Source organism: Sus scrofa, chromosome 6 (assembly GCF_054392235.1).
Source record: "Sus scrofa isolate SSC_HxYL_T2T_F1_AM1 chromosome 6, Sscrofa_HxYL_maternal_Yorkshire_Landrace_v2.0, whole genome shotgun sequence".
Taxonomy (NCBI): Eukaryota; Metazoa; Chordata; class Mammalia; order Artiodactyla; family Suidae; genus Sus; species Sus scrofa.
In genome coordinates this window covers 163,799,769-163,815,013 of record NC_139388.1, presented here as the reverse complement: position 1 = coordinate 163,815,013, position 15,245 = coordinate 163,799,769, and the positions used below count along the sequence as shown (strand labels likewise).

At 41.3% G+C, this 15,245-nt stretch overlaps 1 protein-coding gene across 1 annotated transcript in view; it reads left to right on the top strand.

Annotated features, from left to right (window-relative positions):
• ZYG11A (zyg-11 family member A, cell cycle regulator) overlaps positions 1-15,245 on the top strand; it is a 48,188-nt gene that overhangs the window by 16,052 nt on the left and 16,891 nt on the right. Inside the window, exons 4-11 of the mRNA XM_021096615.2 lie at positions 1,256-1,396; positions 3,208-3,384; positions 5,839-5,903; positions 8,170-8,269; positions 8,368-8,421; positions 9,982-10,143; positions 10,219-10,263; positions 14,611-14,805. Coding sequence (XP_020952274.2) covers positions 1,256-1,396; positions 3,208-3,384; positions 5,839-5,903; positions 8,170-8,269; positions 8,368-8,421; positions 9,982-10,143; positions 10,219-10,263; positions 14,611-14,805 — 939 coding nt within the window. The remainder of the gene's footprint in view (positions 1-1,255; positions 1,397-3,207; positions 3,385-5,838; positions 5,904-8,169; positions 8,270-8,367; positions 8,422-9,981; positions 10,144-10,218; positions 10,264-14,610; positions 14,806-15,245) is intronic.

Below are 15,245 nucleotides of genomic sequence, written 5' to 3'. Positions count from 1 at the left end.
TTTTTTTTTTCAAATGGCCACATCAGAGGCATGTGGAAGTTCCAGGCCAGGTATTAAACCTGTACCACAGCTGAGGCAACACCAGATCCCTAACCCACTGTGCCACAAGGGAACTTCCTTTCCTTAGTTTAATCAACCCTTGTTTTCATCTTTTTGCTGAAGGTATTTTTTGCATACCCCCAAATACTTAGGAATATTTAATTCAGTTTAAAGTGCTGTGTTACAATTTTCTTCTGATTTGTTGTTGATTTGTAAGAAGAATCTTAATAGCTGAAATGTGGTAGATTTCGTTTTTTAGAAAATTTCTTACAGTATTATGTGGAATTGCTTTGAATCCTTTTATTTCTTGGCATTTAATTGATAGGATTCCTAATTCAGAGGCACTCTTGTCAATTTAGTGATGTGTCTTCAGTGAATGATGTTATTACCGGTCGTGGTGGAATGGGGAAAGGTTTATTTTCCTCTTCATTTTATAAGATTCTGAATTTTACCACTTTATTGTCTTTTTCTTTATTACCAGGAATGCTGAAAACTGGATCATACCTAATTTTATCTACAGTTTTTGTTGATCTTATGGTTTGAATCGGGAGGGTACCATTATCCTCTAGACCCAAAGTTTATGTATATAGACGTTTTGAGATTATTACTTCAATGGCAGCAAGGAAGAATTATGTTAATTAGTTAATTAATACTAGTAAAAGTTACCTCCTTTTTCATTTTAGGAATTTTTTTTTTTTTTTTTTGACTGCACCTATACATGCGAAAGTTCCCAGGCCAGGGATTTGCAGTTGCAGCCTGTCCACAGCTGCACTGACACAGGATCCTTAACCCACTGTGCCACAGGGGAACTTCCTCATTTTAGTTATTTTATGTGGTCTTTCTCCTGTCTCTTATTGTCTAGTTTATTCCATATGAGTACTTAGAAGACATGCCCTCATGTTTATTGGGTGTTTGCAAATTTATATGCTACCCATTATTTAGTTGAGGTCTCAATTGTAATGTAGTTGTATATTTAAATCTGGCTCCACCACTTAATTGGTTTGTACATTTAGTAACTTGCATTACCTCTCTGGACCCATCTGTTAAAATAAGGTTGAGGGGAACACTTACTAGAATTATGATTGAATGAAGTCAACTTTGTAAAGGTCTTGAAATAATCAAGTGAACTTCTGTTGTTTCAAACACTTGAAACCCTCTAAAAGCCTGTGCTTGAAGACGAATGGTGAAAATTACTGGTAGCATCTTTGTTTTCTAGGTTGCTGGAGGAGCCAATATGAGTCAGATTTCAGAAGCACTGAGCCGATACAGGAATAGGTCGTGTTTTATGAAGGAAGCCCTCTACAGGCTGTTCACAGAGACGTTTTCGATGCAGGTAACCATGCCTGCTGTTTTAAAGGTAACTACACCTGAGAAATGTAGTTTTTATTATTATTAGTTGGTTCAGTTTAAGTTGGTTCAGTTAAGTTACATTGAATTCTGTAACTTAGGACTGATTCTACTTTGAGTTAAATTGCCTTTGCAGAGAAAGGAACACAGTGTTAGACTTAAACTGCTGGATCATCTCTTGTTTGAGCATCGAAATCAGTTTGAGTCATTGAAATTTTTGAATTTGGTCTGAGCTAGGGATTATAACACCACGGCACCATTTTTCCTAAAATAGGACTTGATCTAAACATGAATTCACTTTGCTCTAAACGTTGTTTCTTACTTATTGGTTTACTCTTTAAAATCTATGATATGGGTTTCTGAAAGAAAACAGCATTTCCTATAAGAATAGAACAAAATAACAATAAGTGAAGGTAACTGGTCTACTGTTTAAAGTGTTTTGTGAATAAAGTTACCAGTATTGCTACGGCCAGACTTTGCATTGGTTTACAGAAGGATGAATTTATTTTAAATGTAATTGGAAATGTTAAGTGGTTTGGGAAAGAACACAGCAGTTATTTAAAATGTAACAAAAATGAAGTCATAATTTGTAATTCTTTGTGGTTCCATAAAAACCATACCAGTTCTTATACCATGAGAGATTAAATTTATTCATAACTTAGAAATGATACTTTATAAAAGAAAAAACTGGATCTTTGTTTCCCATCTGTAAGGAAGAGGTTGAATTAGATGTTCTAATGGTCCTTTTCATATCTAAGACTATATGACTTTTTTTTGAAAATCATATTTGTTTTGCTTTCTCCATATTTATATTGCAGGTGATGGCAATCTCAATCTAATGAAATCCTCAGAGCAGCTTAGCCATACAGGAAAAAGGCATTTTCTGTAGTAGATTGTATGCCAGGTCTGAGTTCATGCAGCTGTCAAAGTGAGGGGCACTGGTCTCTTAAAATGGTTCATAAAATGGTTCATGCTGGTATCAACAGACTGGTCTCTGAGGTGGGCAGGGAGGATGAATATCCGTATTTGATAGGATGGATCACGTTGTCTCTGAATGCTAGGGCAGGTAGGGTCTATGCTTAGTACAACACCCTTGTTTTACATTTGTTTCTAGGTCTTACACAGTCTGTCTTCTAGTGTCTTTTGTATGTTAGGTTTTACCACTTTGCAAATTCAGATTTCTTCCTCTTATCCTAGTGGATTCATCCCATTATTTTGTCTCTGTGTTTTTCCTCGTCACATTTCCCTTCCAGGAATTCCCTGTCCATTCCACCCCCATCTCCATCTCCTGTCCAGATCTTTTCTGAGACCCTGCCTACATGTTTTCTGCATGGAGCCTTTGGTTTCTGTGCCAGAAATGATTGCTCCCTTCGTCAGCACTTTATAAATACCTCTTTTTGGTGCTTTTTTCCCCAGCTTCATGCTTTGATACCCTCACAGTGTTATTTATTTGACATCCCTTTTCTGTCATAAGGCTTTTTGCTAAGGAATAGGGTATAAGTGATTCTCGTTTGTGTTCCCTGTAGTGTTTATCATAATGCTTTGGATGGATGGAGGCTCAATAAATGATTGTGAAATCACAGGAGAGGAAATAGAGGTCCAGAGAAAGGAAGTGAGTTACCTGGATTCACATAGCTAGTTGATGGCTGCATTTGGAGTGGAAGATGTTGCTGGTGTCCTAAAAAATAAGTGCTGAGGATGGGGAAAAATCTGTTACTTTTTGTCTCAATGAGCAAGTATTTTTGACAACTGACGCAAAAAGAAGACCGTGTAAAGATTTCTAATGTTGTCATCTGCCACTAAAAATAAGTTCATCTTCAGCTTGTGGCTATAGGAATGAGGAATCATCCATTGGATTTGCCAGTACAATTCACAGCCAGTGCTTGTGCCCTCAACCTAACACGCCAGGGCCTGGCCAGGGGGATGCCTGTTCGTCTGTTGTCAGAGGTTACCTGTCTACTTTTCAAGGCTCTGAAAAATTTCCCCCATTACCAGCAGGTAATTTTTTAAAGACTTACTTTATTGACGTATAGTTGATGTATAATGTTGTATTAATTTCTGCTGTATAGCCAAGTGATTCAGGTGTATACACACACACACACACACACACACACACACACACACACACACACACACACACACACATACATGCTTTTTCATATCCCTTTCCATTATGTTTTACCACAGGGTATTGAATATAGTTCCCTGTGCTATAGAGTAGGACCTCGTTTATCCATTCTTTATATAATAGTTGGCATCTGCTGGTCCCAAACTCCCAGTCCTTCTCTTCCCCACCCGCCCCCTTGGCAGCCACAAGTCTGTTCTCTATGTCTGTGAATCTGTTTCTGTTTTATAGATAACTTCATTTGTGTCAATATTTTAGATTACATGTATGAGTGATATGACATTTGTCTTTCTCTTCCTGACTTCACCTAGTATGATAATGTCTAGGTCTGTACATGTTGCTGCAAGTAGCATTATTTCCTTTTTATGACTGAGTAGTATTCCATTGTGTGTGTGTGTGTGTGTGTGTGTGTGTGTGTGTGTGTGTGTGTGTGTACGTGTGTGTACGTGTGTGCATATACCGTATCTTCTTTATCCATTTATTTGTCAATGAACATTTAGGTTGTTTCCATGTCTTGGCTGTTATGAATAGTGCTGCTATGAACATAGGAGTATATGTGTCTTTTTTATTTATAGCTTTGTCCAGGTATATGCCCAGGAGTAGCATTGCTGGGTCATTGGGCTCCTCTATAGTTCCCTGAGGAACTTCCATACTGTTTTCCATAGTGGCTGCACCAATTTCCATTCCCAGCCACAATGTAGGAGGGCTCCCTTTTCTCCATACCCCTCTAGCATTTGTTATATGTAGATTTTTTTTTTTTTTTTTTTTTTGTCTTTTTGCCTTTTCTAGGGCCTCTTCCCTCGGCATATGGAGGTTCCCAGGCTAGGGGTCTAATTGGAGCTGTAGTCATTGGCCTACGCCAAAGCCAGAGCAACGCAGCAAGATCTGAGCCAAATCTGTGACCTACACCACAGCTCAGGGCAATGCCGGATCCTTAACCCACTGAGCAAGGCCAGGAATCAAACCTGCAACCTCATGGTTCCTAGTCGAATTCATTAACCACTGCGCCACGACGGGAACTCCTAGATTTTTTTTTTTTAATGATGGCTATTCTGACTGGTGTGAGGTGGTACCTCATTGTAGTTTTGATTGTATTTCTCTGGTAATTAACAATGTTGAGCATCTTTTTTTTTTTTTTTTTTTTTTTTTTTTTTTTTGTCTTTTTGCTATTTCTTGGGCCGCTCCCGAGGCATATGGAGGTTCCCAGGGGAGGGGTCCAATCAGAGCTGTAGCCACCGGCCTATGCCAGAGCCACAGCAACACGGGATCCGAGCCGCGTCTGCAATCTACACCACAGCTCACGGCTATGTTGAGCATCTTTTAATGTGCCAGGTGGTCATCTGTATATCTCCTTTGGAGAAATGTGTATACTTAGGTCTTCTGCCAATTTTTCAACAATTTTTGTTGTTGAGTTGTATGAACTGTATATTTTGAAAATTAAGCCCTTGTTAGTCACATCACTTACAAATATTTTTTCCCAGTCTGTAGGTTGTCTTTTCATTTTGTTTATGGTTTCCTCTTCTGTACAAGAACTTATAAGTTCGATTAGGTCTCATTTATTTATTTTTACTATCAGGTAATTTAACTTGAATATTTTTGCTATTCATGGCCTTTCAAAGAGATGTTATATTTTTTTCTATTCCTATAGCTTTCCTAGGAAAGAAAGAGAAAAGGCCTCCTCTCTGTAAAGGCCTAGTGTAATCCCTACCAGTCATAGGTAGAAGGTGGAAGCTCTGCCATAGAGTTAGATATGAAATCTGGTAAGGACATTGGTCTTTGACGCGATAGACAAGGCTTGTGGTAATTGATTTGGCCCGACAGGCAACTTTCCACACAGATCCTCCTAGGATTCAGGGGGAAAGGAGACTCCCTCTTTGTGCAAAAGGGGAAAGGTGAATGTTACAGCGTGTTTTTTTGTTGGTTTTTTTTTTTTGTCTTTTTTTTGCTATTTCTTGGGCCGCTCCCGCGGCATATGGAGTTTCCCAGGCTAGGGGTCTAATCGGAGCTGTAGCCACCAGCCTACGCCAGAGCCACAGCAACGCGTGATCCGAGCCGCGTCTGCAACCTACACCACAGCTCATGGCAACGCTGGATCGTTAACCCACTGAGCAAGGCCAGGGATCAAACCTGCAACCTCATGGTTCCTAATCGGATTCATTAACCACTGCGCCACGACGGGAACTCCTTACAGAGTTTAATAGTAAGATTAAATGAAGGACTTGGAGAGGACCAGGTACACCACGAACTCTAACCTTCCAAATGTTAGCAACCTTTATTTAGAGTGGGTATACATTTGCTCAGAATTCTTTTTCTTTATTCCCTTAAAGTTACAGAAGAATTGTCTTCTCTCCTTAACCAATTCCAGGATTCTTGTGGATGTTCCATTTGACAGGCAAGTATAAAATTGGACTATCTGATTAGGGGGGTATTGACCACTGTTAACTCTGAGCATCACTGGCTTTGGTTATTGGCCTGGCGAGGACGTGATTAAGTATTTGGGGAAAATATTCTGTTGAGCCTCTTCCATGGATGTGTTTGGAAGTCCTGTGCTTGCACATACTGTCTTCCCCAAATGTCATTCCAGTTCAGGGCAGTGACTACTAAGAACATGGGCTCCCGAAAGTCAAACATCAGTTTAAGTTCTAACCCTTCCATTATTTTTGTGCATAAATTTCTCTTCTTTTATAAAAAACTGACTCTTATGAGGATGAGCTATGATGATGTTTGTAACGTGCTTATCATAGTGCCTGGCATGTAAGTATATAGGCTGTTCTAAATATTAGCCATTCCTTTTGTTATTATTTTATTGATGTTAATTTTTTTTTTTTTTTTTTTTTTTTTTTTTTTGCTTTTTCGTTTGAACCGCACCTGTGGCATGTGGAGGTTCCCAGGCTAGGGGTTGAATGGGAGCTGTAGCCGTCGGCCTATGCCACAGCCATAGCAATGCAGAATCCTGGCCGCATCTGCAACAACCAACACCACAGCTCATGGCAATGCCGGATCCTTAACCCACTGAGCGAGGCCAGGGATCGAACCTGCCACCTCCTGGTTCCTAGTCCGATTTGTTTCCACTGGGCCACGATGGAAACTCCTATTGATAATAATTAAAAAAAAAAAAGAAACCATAGTCTCCAGTGGGATTCCTCTTTTGGGCTTTGTAATCTCTCAGATTCATGAGTTTCAAAACTTTGTAATAATAGTTGCTGCCATTGGGAAAATTAAACATAGTCTGATAAGAACAAAGCCTATGATTTATGGGTGCCAGGTTGTAGGCTAAACCATTCTTAAATCTAATTAAAGTATTACTTAAAATGGGATAATGGTAGGGGGAGTTCCCATTGTGGCTCAGTGGTTAACAAATCTGACTAGGAACCATAGGGTTGCGGATTCGATCTCTGGCCTTGCTCAGCAGGTTAAGGATCCAGCGTTGCCGTGAGCTGTGGTGTAGGTTGCAGATGCGGCCAGGATCTGGTGTGGCTGTGGCTGTGGCGTAAGCTGGCGGCTACAGCTCCCATTCGACCCCTCCCCTGGGAACCTCCATATGCTTCGGTGTGGCCCTAGAAAAGAGAAAAAGACCAAAAAAAAAAAAAAAAACAGTAGGGAAGGTAGTCATCTTCCTCATTTAAAAAAGTGTATTTCCACTTTCTTTTGACAAGTTGGAAACCCTTAACTCAGTTTTCATCCCTGTATAGCAGTCATCAATTGGAGCTGAGTAACAACTGCCCACATGAAAGGGCATGAATTCTGTCTAGCTAAGTGATTTGTATGCTGTGGCATTTTTGCACTGTCTGCAATTCAGATTGCAAATGACTGCCTCTTTGGGAGCTTATTTCCCTTTTCAGACCTATCATCATAGAAACTGAGTGCTAAAAAATAAGTTTTTCTTGGAGTTCCCGCAGTGGTGCAGCAGAAACGGATCTGACTAGGAACCATGAGGTGGTGATCTTGATCCCTGGCCTCGCTCAATGGGTTAAGGATCCCTCATTGCCACGAGCTGTGGTGTAGGTTTTGGACGTGGCTTGGATCTGATGTTGCTGTGGCCGTGGCATAGGCCGGCAGCTGTAGCTTCGATTTGACCTGTAGCCTGGGAACCTCCACATGGCACGAGTGCAACCCTAAAAAGCAAAAAAAAAAAAAACAAAAAAAGTTTTTCTTAGCCGTGTCCACCTTTGAATCTTGTGTATTTTGCTCATTCCTTTTTTGCAAGCTCTCCTTTCCTCTTCTGGTCGTCTCTTTTTGCCAGATGCTCTTAATTTTCATAGCTGGTGCTTTAGAAGACCAAGGCTATTTTTGATAAAAACAGGATTTCTTGGAGTTCCCGTCATGGTGCAACAGTTAACGAACCCTATTAGGAACCGTGAGGTTGTGGGTTCAATCCCTGTCCTTGCTTAGTGGGTTAAGGATCCGGCGTTGCCGTGAGTTGTGGTGTAGGTCACAGATGCGCCTCGGATCCTGCGTTGCTGTGGCGTAGGCCGGTGGCTACAACTCCAACTCCGATTAGACCCCTAGCCTGGGAAACCTCCATATGCTGCGGGTGCAGCCCTAGAAAAAAAAAGACAAAACCAAAAAAAAACAGGATTTCTTGAGGAGGCTAAGTGATTTCTTCACTCTTTAAGTACCGTTACAAACTTTATTGTGAGAAAAATACTGTTTTTTAGGTTTGATGCTGCCAAGTTTGTTATGAGATGGCTCTGTAAGCATGAAAATCCCAAGATGCAAACAATGGCAGTGAGCGTCACCTCTATTCTAGCCCTGCAGGTATGTGATTGCTAAATGCAAGCTTTCTTTCTCCCTAGTCTTGGTGGAGCTTTGATGGAGATTTAACAATTCATTTTTGGCTTTTTGTTTGCATGTAGCTCTCACCTGAGCAAACTGCACAACTTAAAGAAGAGCTCTTCATGGCAGTTAAGGTAGGTTAATTGTCACTTTTATAAATTTTTTTCAGTAATAAAAGTAATTTATGAACATATTTTTAAAAATTGAATCATTCTAAAAGGCTTGTAAAATGAACAGTTTGGGGGCGTTCCTGTCATGGCTCAGTGGTAATGAACCTGACTAGGATCCATGAGGATTCGGGTTTGATCCCTGGCCTCGCTCAGTGGGTTAAGGATCCAGCGTTGCTGTGAACTGGGTGTAGGCCACAGATGCAGCTCAGATCCTGCATGGCTGTGGCTGTGGCGTAGGCTGGCAGCCGAGCTCCGTTTCAACCCCTAGCCTGGGAACTTCCATATGCTGCGGGTGTGGCCCTAAAAAAACAAAAAGAAACAAACAAAAAAGAACAATTTTGGTTTTTTCTTTTAATGTGTAGATATTTGATTTACTTGAAAAAGTGTTTTTTAGGTATAATGGTCTTTTTTCTTCTCAATGTCTGCCCTCTTGCCTCTCTACCCTTTATTGAATAACTTCTCTTTTCTCCACTGGTATGCAGTGCCACTTTTATCATATATTAAATTCTCATGTCTATTTACACCTATTTCTGGATTTTATTGTTTGTTTAATTCATATCTGTTTATATGCTTTTTAGCTTTTTTTTTTTGGGGGGTTTTTTTTTTTTTTTTTTTTTTTTGTCTTTTTGCCATTTCTTGGGCCACTCCTGCGGCATACGGAGATTCCCAGGCTAGGGGTCGAATCGGAGCTATAGCTGCCAGCCTACGCCAGAGCCATAGCAACGCAGGATCCGAGCCGCGTCTGCAACCTACACCACAGCTCACGGCAATGCCGGATCGTTAACCCACTGAGCGAGGCCAGGAATTGAACCCGCAACCTCATGGTTCCTAGTCGGATTCGTTAACCACTGCGCCACGACAGGAACTCCTGTTTATATGCTTATATCACACTTTTATTTTCTAGCATTATCCTTTAATAGTTAAGATCTTTCCTTGGATTCTTTGTTATCCTTATCTGTTTTGTTTTTTTTTCCTACGTGAATACTAGAAATAGCTGGTCTATTTCTTAAAAAACCCTATTTTCATTGGAATTGTGTTAAAGATTGACTTTGAAGAATTGCCATCTCTGATAATGATTCCTCCTATCTGAGAACAGTGTATGTTATTACATGTCTTACATGTCCCTCAGAAGTATGTGAATGTTTCTTCATGTTGACGTGGTATATTTCTTACCTTTATCGCTAAGGCTTTTACCTTTTGGATTATTGTTATAAGTGGAACCTTTATTTTTGCTTTTAAGGCCAAACCTGCGGCATATGGAAGTTCCTGGGCCAGGGGTCAAATTGGAGCCACAGCTGCCAGCCTGTGTCACAGCCACAGGAACAAAGGATCAGAACCAAATCTGCGAGCTACACTGGATCCTTAACCCACTGAGTAGGGCCAGGGATCAGTCCCATGTGCTCATGGATACTAGTCGAGTTCATTAACCACTGAGCCACCACAGGAACTCCAAGCATAGCTTTCTTTATACTGGAATTGAATCAGTCACTAGAGCATCTAACTCTCTATCTCTTTGGTTTTTAGGAACTTCTAGCAATAGTAAAACAAAAGACTGCTGAAAATTTAGATGATGTCACCCTCTTGTTTACTTTGAAAGCACTTTGGAATCTTACAGATGAGTCTCCAGCTGCCTGCAAGCACTTTCTTGACAATCAAGGATTGGCAATCTTCATTCAAGTCTTGGAGGTGAGAAGACAGGATTGAGTTTATGTGTAAAGTTCTTTGATTCATGATAAAGTAACCTGTATATTCTTTTCGCAGACTTTTTCAGAGTCAACAATCCAAAGCAAAGTACTTGGTCTTTTGGTAAGGTGAATTGTTTTGAGTTATTTCTAATTAGTTAAATAAATAAGAAAACTAACACTTACGTAGTACCTACTATATGCTAGGCACTTTTGTAAGGCATTTATGTGCGTTGAATCATTTAACTTTCACACTGTCCCTGTAAACTAAATACCATTATATGTGAGTCATCTATTGCTGTAAGCAAACCACAGCTTAAAACAACATCCATTTTATTTACTTATGAATCTGCAGGTCAACACTTTGAACTCAGCTCAGCTGTACTGTTCTGCTGGTCTCATTTGGAGTCACTCCTATTGGTATAGTCTCCTTGGTGCACAGCCAGAACTAGGAGCTCTCAGGTGGCCTGACTCTCATCTCTAACAGTTGGTACAGGTTGTTACCTGGGCCTTTTGTCTCCAAAAGCTTTTTCACTTGGCAGTTTCAGGGCAGCAATAGAAGGCAAGTCTGCTGTACAAGTGCTTGGTCAAAGCAGGTTATGTGATCTGGGATGTTTTCGAACAACCAGCTGAGTGTTCAATTCAGTTCACTTCTTCTACTAACTATCTGGAGTCAGCATCAGATCCATCCCACAAGTTAATCGACTCAGTCTTACAAGTCAGCCTCTTCTTCCGTTGCCAGCTGTTAAGTCCAGGGGCACCCCTACTTCTCACTGACTGAGTATAAATTAAGGATTTCCACGACCCCCTCCTCAGGTCGATCATTTGCTAGAATGGCTCACAGAACTTGGGGGAGGGTGCTTTACTTGCTGTTATCAATTTATTATAGGCTAGGACTCTGAAACCAGTCAAATGGAAGAGATAGTGTAGGGCAAGGAAGGAGGGATGTCTGCAGAGCTTCCATGCCCTCTCCAGGTGCACCACCTTCCCAGTAACTTAAAGTGTTCATCAACCCCAAAGTTCTCCAAATCCAGTTTAGGGGCTTTTGGTGGGGGGGTGTCTCATCTCAGGCATGATTGATCATTAATTCAGTCTTCATCCTCTCTCCCTTCCCCATGAGGTTGGGAGGTGGGGCTGAAAGCTGTAATCAAGATTTGGTCTTTCTGGCATCTAGCCCTCATCCAGAAACCATCTAGGTTGCCTGCCACAAATCACCTCATTAGAACAAATATGTTTCTGTCACTCCAGATATTCCAAGGATTTATGAGCTCTTTGTCAGGAACTAGGGACAAAGACCAAGTATATATATTTCTTATGCCACCCCTTAATGGGAAGAGCAGCAAAGTCATACTGCTAAAGGGCATCTACACAGGAATAGGAAGATTACATTATGTTCTCTGCTCTCCCATACGTCATTGTCTAGGGAGAGTAGACATTGACTCTGAGGCACAGAAATCCGTCTACCCTGTGTTACCTAGATAGTAAGAGGCGGAACCAGAACCCAAATTCAAGGCGGTCTGGCTCCAGATCCTCTGATATCAGCTGCTTTACTATACTTCCTCTTTAGCAATGCTTGTAACTTTTTAGTAATGTCCCTATTTATACTTTTATACTACCTCTCAATTAAGATACTTATTACTGAGAAATTCCTTTGTTTCCTAAAGATAAAAGTGAAGATTTATAAAAAGCAATGAAGACATATTACTATAAGCCTTGCGTTTTCTGTGCTGGTTTTGTGGAAGGGACATATGCATGAAATATATCAAGCTGGTGGTACTTATAATGTTGGGGAGATGGTGTGAGACACATTTGCAAATAGCTCTCCCATTTATGATTGACTGTGGTAAGTGCTGTAAGAGGGGCACACAGCCCCCTGGGAGCTTCAGCTCCAGATATGAACCTTCGAAAGTGGGACAGTGTTTTCCCTTTGTATCCTTGCATATATAGGACTTGGAACAGAACAGATGTGAACAGCTTCACAGAGAGGAATACATGATTATTATGGAAACCTGGAAGGTACAGAAAAGTAGAAGGAAGGGGCAGAGGTCATTTTTGGCTAGAGAGGGATGTGAAGATATAATCATTTGAGGGACATGGTAATATAGAATAAACTTCTGGAATTTTGGGAGAAGTTGGAAAGAAGAAAAGCCGTGGGAAATCAGGCCAGAAAGGTGGGTTGGAGCCTCGTATATCTAGACAATGCTAAGTATCCTACTGCTAGCTGAACTAAGAGAGCTTTCACGTTTTATCTTTTTGAGAGCCTCTTAGAATGCTGAGGATTAGTGAGGTTGTTCCTTTGCCTCACTTTTTCTGAACGAGGAAGATCCCCATCTCCTGTAACTCCCATTTTCTCAGCATTTTATTCCACAGACTCTTGGAAAGAACAAGCTAACAAAAAAGCCTCTGCTAAGCTTACAAGAGAAATTTGGGACTCAACTGAGGTGTCCTTCTCAGTATGCTAAGGATCCTGTCTGTCGTCTCATCTCTTGTTTGAGGCTTCCATCTGTTAGGCCTAATTAATGCTGGAATCATGCTGTCGATAGTTGTATTGCTGGCCCTGGGAAGAAGGGAAGGGATCTAAAAATATGCAATTTCTGGAATTCTCTTGTGGCGTAGTGGGTTAAGGCCCTGGCATTGTCACTGCGGTGGCTCAGTTTGCTACTGTGGCACAGGTTCGACCTTTGGCCCTAGAACGTCTTCATGCTGTGAGCATGAAATTTTTTTAAAAACATGCAATTTCTGTTGAAATCATGCTGTTGACAAGAGGGATATAGCTGATCTTGGGGAAAGAGGGCAGGGAAATCTCAATAGTACAATTTTCTGCATGGTGCCATATGTCTTCTTCAGTATAATCATCTATAGAGTACTAGTCTGAAAGCTGCTTTAGAAGGAGCAGTAACTGCTATGTTCCCTTTGACTGTGTATGTCTCCTCTAAACCATTGTTTTTTCATCTGTGTGGTAGACAGACCCTAAGGTTATTGACCCCCAGGTATTCCAAGTTTTTGGTGTTCATGTCTTTGTGAAATCTCCTTCCCTAGGGTGTGGGCAGGACGTGTGACTTGCTTCTAACTAACAGTATGGCAAAGATAATAGGATAGCACTCCTGTGATTATGTTACAATATACATAAAATTCCTCTTCTTAGCAGACACTCTAGAGAAGCATGTGGTTGAAGAAGGGAGAAGCCCACATGGTAAAAAAAACTATGGGCAGAGAGTTCCCGTCGTGGCGCAGTGCAAATGAATCCGACTAAGAACCATGAGGTTGTGGGTTTGGTCCCTGGCCTTGACCAGTGGGTTAAGGATCTGGTGTTGCTGTGGCTGTGGTGTAGGCCGTCGGGTGCAGCTCCAATTCAACCCCTAGCCTGGGCACCTTCATATGCCTCAAGTGCAGCCCAAAAAAAAACCAAAACAAAACAAAGCCAGAAAACTATGGGCAGCTTCTAAGGAACTGAGATTTTCCCCAGCAGGAAACTCTTATTCCTTTTTTTTTTTCCACAATGAATTTATTACATTTATAATTGTACAGTGATCATCACAATCCAATTTTATAAGGATTTCCATCAAGAAACTCATTCCTGCTTCCACAAGAAAGCGAATTTTGCCAGCAGTCTGAGTTAGCTTGGAAGTAGTCCCCCCCTATCCTACCCAGTGGAGCCTCCAAATGAGAATGCAGCCTAGCAAGACAGCAGAAACGAGAGGAAAAATGTGTGTTGTTTTAAGCCACCAAGTTCGTGTTAATTTGTTACACAGAATAGAAAGCTAATGTAATATATAAAATAACACAAATACTGCCTGCCTTTTATTGTTACTGTTAAACTTGAAGCTAATGTAACATATTGTAGGCTCCCAGGAATGTTAAGTTTTTGAGTCAGGCCTGGATTTGTGTTCTTGTTTGGCTGGTTATTAGCAGTGTAACCTGACAAGTTAGTTTTGCTGAGTGTCAAATTTCTTTGTTAGGACTATTAAAGATTAAATGAGATAAAGCAGGAGTTCCCGTTGTGGCTCAGTGGTTAATGAATCCAACTAGGAACCATGAGGTTCTGGGTTTGATCCCTGGCCTCACTGAGTGGGTTAAGGATCCGGCGTTGCCGTGAGCTGTGGTGTAGGTCTCAGACGCGGCTCGGATCTGGTGTTGCTGTGGCTGTGCTGTAGGCTGGCTGCTATAGCTCTGATTCGACCCCTAGCCTGGGAACCTCCATATGTCAAAAGTGCAGCCCCAAAAGAGACAAAAAATAAATAAATAAAAATAAGTAAATAAATAAATAAATGAGCTCTAGCACAGTGCCTGGCACTTAGTAAGTGCTTCCTCAGCGATTTGTTATTACTGCTCCACCTCATCATCGGGGGTGGGGGTCGGGTGGGATCGTTGGTGTTGGGCTCAAGATGGAGGAGGGCGGGCTAACTGTTCTTGTGTGCGTGGAGCTGAGTAGAAGGAGAAGCTGATACTCTCTACTCCGTCTGACCCATAGAACAACATAGCCGAAGTCAGAGAACTCTCTTCCACACTGATGACCAAAGCTGTGGTAAAGCATGTCAGCAGCTTACTCCACAGCAAGGAGTTGGAAGTCAGCTATTTTGCTGCGGGCATCGTAGCCCACCTGACGTCGGACAGACAGCCCTGGATATCCCATGACCTTCAGAGGAATGCTCTTCTCCAGGATCTGGTACAAGGACCATCCCTCTTTACAAAATCCAGAGTCATCTTTTGCAGAAAACTTTTCTAGATGATAAGAAAACCTTTTTCTAGATCATAAGGTTTTGAAATGTGTTCATTGTAGGAAACAGGAAAGATAAAGTATAAAGAAAACATTATAGGAATTCCGGTCATGGTGCAGCGCAAACAAATCTGACTAGGAACCATGAGGTTGCAGGTTCAGTCCCTGGCATTGCTCGGTGGGTTAAGGATCTGGTGTTGCCATGAGCTGTGGTGTAGGTCACAGACATGGCTCGGAAAGTTTTGTCTGGATATATGCCCAAGAGTGGGATTGCTGGGTCATAAGGTAGTTCTATATTTAGTTTTCTGAGGTACCTCCATACTGTTCTCCATAGTGGTTGTGCCAATTTTCATTCCCACTAACAGTGTGGAGAGGTCCCCTTTTCCACG